This window comes from Pygoscelis adeliae, unplaced genomic scaffold (assembly GCF_000699105.1).
Source record: "Pygoscelis adeliae isolate BGI_AS28 unplaced genomic scaffold, ASM69910v1 Scaffold66, whole genome shotgun sequence".
NCBI classification, from domain to species: Eukaryota; Metazoa; Chordata; class Aves; order Sphenisciformes; family Spheniscidae; genus Pygoscelis; species Pygoscelis adeliae.
In genome coordinates, this window is record NW_008825167.1 from 3313007 (window position 1) to 3320994 (window position 7988).

Consider the following 7988-nt stretch of genomic DNA (forward strand, 5'->3'; position numbering starts at 1 on the left):
TGAGTAAAACTGCAGTGGGGTAATATGTTTGTCAGGTCCCGTGAGAACGGTGCCCAGGATGCTGAAGCATTTTGGTGACGCAGTAGGCTGTGTGCCTGTGTATTTGTCTGGATCACAGGGACAGATATGTATTGATCACGTGTGGCCACCCGGGACTGATATATATTGATCAAACATGATCTCAGGGGACAGCTAGGTATCGACCACACACCTGATTGCATGAAAAAGGCAGGCCCGAAGTCTGTGGCCCTCAGGTGTCTCTGTGAAAGGCTGCGCTGCTTGTGCCCATGGAAAAATTTGACATCACTGCTGTAAAATAATAGCCATCAATCCAATAAACCCCTCTTATGCTCTGAATTTCTTTTGCAGCATCCTCTCACAATGATAATGTTATTCAACGGGGATCTCTACAGCCTCCTGAATTTCCTCAGTTTTGCCAGGTGGCTTTTTATTGGACTAGTAGTTGCTGGGTTGATTTATCTCAGATATAAACGTCCTGATATGCCTCGTCCTTTCAAGGTAACCTCCGCTCTCTTCTGTTTTACATGAATCATTCTCCCTCCTATCTATTGTGTAGTCAGACAGTAAAGAAGCATTTTCTGATGTAGAAAGCTAACCTGTTTTTCGAGAAAAACAGAGTTAATAGAAAATAGTCTTTTGCACTGAAGGGTCTCCTTGTGTTTTCCTGCAAGCTCCCCAGCACTACCCCAGCTGCGTTCCCTTCTGAAAGATAATTCTTGCCTATTCTCTGGTGCTTGTGGGGCAGCGAGTGAAGCTGCTGTGCCAAAGTGAATGTGTTTGCTCAGTTTTGCCTGTCTGTTGCATTGAGGCAGCATGATGCAAGCAGTGTGACAATACCTCTAGTCTTGTGTGGTCACATAGGGTTCAGACTGCAAATATTGGGGTTACATGTGCCAACCTGATTTTCAGCCAGTCCTCTGTTTAATGTCTCCTTTGATAAAGGCCTGAATAATTTTGCCACCAGAATTCATGTCAAGCCTAAGCATTAATATTAAACATTTATTTCATTGCCTATCCAATACCGAATATGCCAATTTGATGTGCAAATAAGTTGTTAGTGCTATTATTATGATATTTGGGACTTGCAATGGATTTGCAGATGCGGCTATTGCGAACCCAGAAACAAAATGCTAATGGTCTGGCCCATTGAGCACTACCTGTTTTGGCCTTGGTTCTGCCATTCTTCTTACTTATTTTAAGTAATGTCTTACAAAATAAGTTGTCCCAGTGTGTATCCGGAAAGACAACGTCCATCATGAAAAATTGGAGGAATCTATCCCTTTTTATATATTGCCAAGAAGCCTATTTTGTGAAGAACTAAGAATGTGCGCTGTTGCATCCTTGTAGGTATATCTGTAAATAAGAAGGTCAACAGCACAACCTATTTTGCTTTGATTAAAAAAAAATGTTTGACAGTGCACAAAAGAGGAACAGTAATGCTTCAAGGCATGAAGGGAAGAGAATAATCTCCAAGGAATTCCCCAATTCTCCATTACACCGAACATCTTACAAGCCATGCCTGTAGGCATTTCCTTCAAAGAGGTGCCAACATAGTGATTGTAGTGGTGTCCTTGAAAATTGAGATAATTAATTTGTTATTGTTATTTTTTGTACTTTCACCAGTGACACTGATAATGCTACCAATCATACAGTCAGAAAGTGCTTTTTCAGTAGGTATCAGTTGCATAATGTTATCAAATATCTTTATCACCAGTCAAATTGGTGTTTAATTTGCTCCTTCCTGCTAGATTTTGATTTTTACTTTAGGAGGAAAATCAATGTGTTCTTAATAGTTTTAAAAGGTGACTTGAGCTCTGGGTTGTGTTTTAAAATGTTTTCTAATAGGTAATTATCAAAGAGGAAATCTTTACTGCGGTTAGCGCTGCTTACTTATCTACTGGGGGATTAGAGAAAGGACTTTAGCAATGTAACTTATTTACAGCCCTTACATTTTAAAGGACGTAAAACACTGTAGTGTTTTAGTGTGTAATTAAAAGACTTCTATCGTACTCACTGCATGGCACTCTGCATAGCTTGGTTTCTGCAGTCACACAAAATTGTGTGCATGTTCTAGATACCCATATTTCTCCAGAACTATCCTGTACTGCTGGGTTTTATCCAATTTATATTTCATGGAACGTTAAACACCATAGTCATTCAATAACAAGGTCAATGTAAAGTAATGGGTCTTTGTGTGGTTATGTTTCAGGTGCCTCTATTTATTCCAGCATTGTTTTCCTTCACCTGCCTCTTCATGGTTGCACTCTCACTTTACTCTGATCCAGTGAATACAGGGATTGGATTTGCAATAACCCTGACTGGAGTTCCTGCCTACTACCTCTTTATTGTATGGGACAAGAAGCCGAAGTGGTTCAGAAAGCTGCTAGGTAAGTGCTGGTGGGACTCCTCTCCTTCGTGTTGACTCTGGGAATTTCTCAGGGCTCCCTGTGCTGTGAAACCCTTCCAATCGATCCTCTCGGCTGCTCTGAGCTGGGGATGACAACGCAAGTTTCTTTTCAGCACATGCTATAGCATTGCTCTGCCGGTTACAATTAATGTCCATTAACTAATGAGGTAGGTTTACAGCAAGCCTATTCCTCACCTAGTGATTGACTTTAAGTGACTGGATGCCTCTTCCCCTGCCCCCTTCTCCCCTCCTTCCCGTACATACATCTGGTTCCTTTTAAATCACCCATCTCCCTCCCCTGGCTGTTGGCCTACGCTAACAGAGAAAGTATTTCACTCCTAGGAGAATTGGTTTGGAAACTTAAACATCACAGTTGTGATGACAGGATGGGCTCAGTGCTCCCTGCTGAGACCACGTATCTGTGGAGTATTTGGACTGGGACAGGCTCCGATGGGCTTGGTATTGGGATATTGTTCTTAGTGGTGGCTCCCAACAAAATGATAGCAAAACATACCGTGCCCGACACACCTCTGTGGAAATTGTTTCTGTGCTTCATGAAAAATGACTTCCAGGTGTAGTATTTCACACCTGAAATACACTGAGAATCATTTTTATACCATTTCTGAAAGTTTTTGAAAGCATTTGTGGAAGTTCTGATATGTTGGGAAAGGGTTATTTGGAGCACTTAAATTAAAAAGAAGTCAGTATCATTTATTACAGCTCCCCATTCTTCTCTTTTTTCTAACTGAGCGTGATAGGAGGTTTCCAAAATGGAGGTAGTTTTCAAAACATGAAGCAAGAATATAGGCAAAATATTTGAGGAATAATAGATAATTTATTAAACAAAACTGAAAGAAAATCTCTTCTGTTGCAAAAGAAAAACTCAACCCATGAAAGTTTTCAACTAAAAATAGTTTATTTGTATAGGTGCTGAATCAAAAATGCATATTGCCTTTTGTGCTTCAGTCTTAAGGGATGATTTAAAATGAGCTGCTCACAAGAAAAGAATGGGTTTTTATATGTATGTCATTATACTATAACCTTTTATATGTATTTTCTCTATATAAATATAGGTTATATAGTTATATCCTATCTGATGTAGGATCTATGAATTTCCCTCTCAATTCATGCTGGGAAGTCCATAGACAATAGGGCAGAAATTATTTACAGAAAAAGATGTTAGGTTAAGGCTAGCACACTCTGGTCTTCTTAATTTTATATCCATAAAGCTATAAATTACTTGCAGTGTCCTGGGAATGGGTAGAAAGCTCCAGTGCAAATGAAAACAGTTGTATACAAAAGGACATTCTATTAAATAGGGGGTTTTTGTCTGTTTATAATTTCTCAGCCTTGACATTTAGGGACTAGAAAATTTTCCTGTATCAAACCCAGGAGATTTTTGGCATTTTCTGTAAAGTCTCAGAGGTTTTGCAATACAGTTGCTTGAATCTCTGGCCACAGGATGCCAGTGTTGAACTACATTACTTGGGTGAGAGAAAAAATATTCTCTTTAAGGTAGACTGGGTAGATGTGAAGCTTTTTCTGCCAGCTGTGACAATGAAGGTGAATCTTCTAGCTTTTCAGATAACACAAAATTCTCCTCCTAGAAAGAAGGCCTGGTGCCTGTGTAATACCTATGGATGGACACAGTGTACTGGCTCGGAGGGGAAAGCAGTGGATGCCAGTCAGTGGGTGAAACAGCTTGTTTGATTTGTAATTATTATTCCCAAAATAACAACAATAATAATGGAAAACTGATGCTGACAGTTTTGGGGTGGAGCAGAGTGGAGATATACTTGTTAAAGAGAAAGATTTTTTTTTTTTTTTTTCCCCCTCAGAAGAAGCAATAAACCTTCTGTGTGGAGTCATCAAAGTGGCATTATTTTGTGAGTGTTAAGGGAGCTCCATTGTATAGCCCGAAAGCATTTTTCAAAGGCATTGAACGAGGATGAATTCACTTAAGGTACCTCTGTGAGATATAGAAAAGAAAAGTCATTGGGCAGCTGCAAGCTTGATATTCTAACCTTGAAACAATATGCATTAGGTGTACGTAGGCATGACAGAGTAACTCCAGACATGAAGTGAATGGACAACATGGAAAAATGTGATTGTCATTTAAGAGGTAGATTTTTGCCAGATTAACTGGGCAGCTTTCTTTGAGAAGATAACTGATTCTTCTAGACAAAAGAGAACGTGATAGATCCAATCTACTTAGACTTCAGCAAAGCATTTCGTGTAGTACCACAGGGGGAGTCAACGCCTGTTAGTCTGAACTTAGCACGGTGCTAACAAGACTATTCGTAGGCTGCTTCATCTGCGCAGCTCAGTGCATGAGCGGGGTGGTGTGGGGCTCTCTTTACCCTTTTGCAAAGTCACCTTGTTGGGGAACTTGACTTGTTCAGCTACCTAGATGTGCTTTGGAGATGAGAGATGACTGCTGCTTATGAACCCTACGTGGAACATGTGCTATTTAAGTAAAGGACAGCTCTGGTGCAAAAACACATGGGTACTGACAAACCCCACATAAGATTAGGCTGGATACTCAGAATAGGTTTTGTAAGGATCAGAAGAGAGGGACATTGAACAGCCAGAATGAGTGGTGGGATAAAAGACCCAGCCTGAATATGAGTACGTTTATGAAAGTGGTTTCAGACTGGTTACAGTAGCAGAGCCCTCAAATGTATTACCCAAGAAATCCGCTCCGAGGCTGAACGTCTTTGTTCTGTACGTTTTGATTGTCCTTAATGACGTTTACATTGCCCATTCTCCTTACCAAATTGCTGTATTGAACAAAAGGTAAATTCACAGTATGTGGCGTTAATAGGGTCTGGGTAGTATCTTGCAGTGAGAATAATATTTTGTTCTCTCCTCTTCCAAAGAAATTTTGCTGTAGCACCAGATGTGCTGGGACAAATAATTTTCAGCTAGTACAGGGTTCATTTGACCTCTGCTTTCTTGCTTTTTGTAGAACTAATGTGAAAATTAAATAAGTCAAGCCTAGCAAATCCTACAAAGCAGATCAGTGTGTAAAAGCATGCGGCACCAGCACCAGAATGATTCTTCCATTTGGACTTCCTCAGTTGAAAACCCAACCTTATATTTAAACCATCTATTTCTTTACAGTGGATTGAATTGCAAGGAGCTTAAAAGTCGAATCCTGCTTTCTTCATAGTCTGAGCCTATGCTGGAAAAGAGATCTGTTTATATAACGAAATGTCTCCTTCAGAGTTATTTACAAACACCAGAGGATGACACTTGTTCACTCAGGACATAGTGTAATATGCTCAGTTTTCTTCTCTTTGTTGAGTTTGTGATGTTGGGATCCACAGGAAATCATCTCAGCATTTTGCTGTCACAGATTTCATGTCCAGTCTTATACATATGCAGTAAATTACTGCTTGCTTTCCTCACCCAAGCTTTATGTGGTGCTTATATAGATACCAGGTCTGGGGTTTTTATAAAGGTTGTCCCCTGGGACCTATTTACAGTGAATTCTCCTCTTGAAAGGGAAAATTAGGGTTTAAAGGGGGGGGTGGTGGAAGTCATCTTTACTGTCATGATATATTAAGTTGCCTTGTTAAAAATGTGAAGCTAGTCCTGTAAATCCAGGTACTGCTCAAAGCAGACAATATAGAGATACTGACTGGAGACAAATTGGAATATTTTTTTGGGGAAAATACTCCTTACAGTGTCTTATCCTGAGTATACTGCAATCAAAAAAAACCAAGCAAGCACCCCAGCCCCAACTTGTCTGATTGCTCCTCCTTGGCTTCATCCCAGCACAGAGCAAAACTACCCTGTGGAAATGGAAGAGACTTGCCTTCACCCCAGCACAGAGCAAAACTCCCCTGTGGAAATGGAAGAGGGGTAGCCGCCCCCTGCCACAGCGAGGGCAAGGTCCTGCCGCGGGTGGCTCTGTCCAGTTTGTTGAACAGGATATTAAAATCACAGCCAGCGCTCGAGATGCCCAGGCTTCCCCTCTGCTGCTGTGCCCTTTTCCAAGAGCTTAGGCTCTTGGAAAGAGCTCCATAGCTCGGCTTCACAGAAAGTCTGTTTTTCCTCTTCTTCCTTTGCTCAGCCTCAAACCTGGAAGGGGTGGGATGGCAGGGGTGAAGCCCTGCTGGCTTCTTCCTGCTGCTGGCTCTTCTCCTGCCCTTCAGCCCAGCCATGCTCAGCCCAGCTCTGAAGTCCCTGCTGTGGGTAGGGGAGGGAACGGGAGGAAAATGCAGCCCCTGTTGTCAATCAGCCTCTCTGACCCCATCAGTTTATAGTCTAAGGACAACCTGGCTTTGCACTGAACTGGTGACCTCCAGAGGGAAGAGCAAAAGATGGTGGAGTCTGCCTTAGACAGGAGAGCAGGAAAGCAGTTTCGGTTCATATCTTCTGTGAGTTGCACTGTTTTGCCCTTCTCGCTTTACACCGATGTAAATGCTGACATGTTGTGCTAGACAAGGAAAATCAGAACTTTCTCTCCTGCTTGTTTAAAATGGGTTGCTAAAAAAAGGTGACAAGCAAAAGGAGTGGTAAGAGAATGCTCTTTTACTATTCTATACTTAAATTAGCTGTGCCATTTATGAATAAGTACCCTAAAAAGAAAATGACCAAAAACACCAGAAGGAAATAAATGTCCAGAGTGACAAAAAGACAGCGTGAACTTGCTTTGGATGTGCGACATTCTTAGACCTGCGAAACTTTGTAATCGTTGTTTCCTTTTGTTTTGATTTTTTTTTTTCTTGTTTGCTTAGGCAGGTCTTGGCATAGCTGAATTAACTTGTTCTAACTCTTTCAGACTTTTATTTCAACATTGCAACTTTGTTAAAACTAAGCAGTTGTGCAGACTAGTCATGCTTTAAGATAGCCTTTAAATGCCTGCAGACCTTTACTGAACATGTTTATACATCCATACCCTTCCATTATTATTGTATATGCGTAGCCTTGGATCAGAGGCAAAGAAAACATAATTAACAAGAGAAAAAAAAATTGAATCATACATTTAAATGATATATGCACCTGGTATATATGACTGCTGTAAACCGTATGTGCAAGTAGGCTGTATAGCAGCTAAGATCATTTTCCTGGCTGCTTCTGCCTTCTCCATCCCCACCAAAATTTCCCACATGTATGCTTTTATCTTTGCAGACAGGGTAACTGTAACACTGCAAATCCTCTTGGAAGTCGTCCCATCAGAGGAAGACCAGAAATCATGACCTTCATCTACAGCTTTTGGCTTGGTCTTTCATCTCAACCTGAGGAAGAGGGTAGGGAGATTTCTCCCCCTATCTAATGTTCTGCAAACTGGAGGAACAAGTCACAGCTGAGATGGATACCGAGCGAGTCAGTTACCAGAACTGTATTTTACAATGTTGCGAATTTTTTAAAATGTGGTTGGTTTATTATGTAGAAAGCAAGAACTTGTGCTATGAGGGAACTCATCTCTTCACTATTTCTCGTTACAGTGTCATATTTTAACAAACTGTAGGTTCGTCAAACTAGGATTTTGGTTGCATTGTCACTGAAAATAGGTTTAAGCAATGTGTAAGTAACAGTCAGGTGTACTGTG

The 7988-nt window shown here is 40.9% G+C and overlaps 1 protein-coding gene across 1 annotated transcript in view; it reads left to right on the forward strand.

Annotated features, from left to right (window-relative positions):
• SLC7A11 (solute carrier family 7 (anionic amino acid transporter light chain, xc- system), member 11) overlaps positions 1 to 7635 on the forward strand; it is a 59351-nt gene extending 51716 nt beyond the window's left edge. The window contains exons 10-12 of the mRNA XM_009328773.1: positions 370 to 519; positions 2231 to 2408; positions 7568 to 7635. Of these exons, the coding sequence (XP_009327048.1) occupies positions 370 to 519; positions 2231 to 2408; positions 7568 to 7635 (396 nt within the window). The remainder of the gene's footprint in view (positions 1 to 369; positions 520 to 2230; positions 2409 to 7567) is intronic.
• The last annotated feature ends 353 nt before the right edge of the window (positions 7636 to 7988 follow it).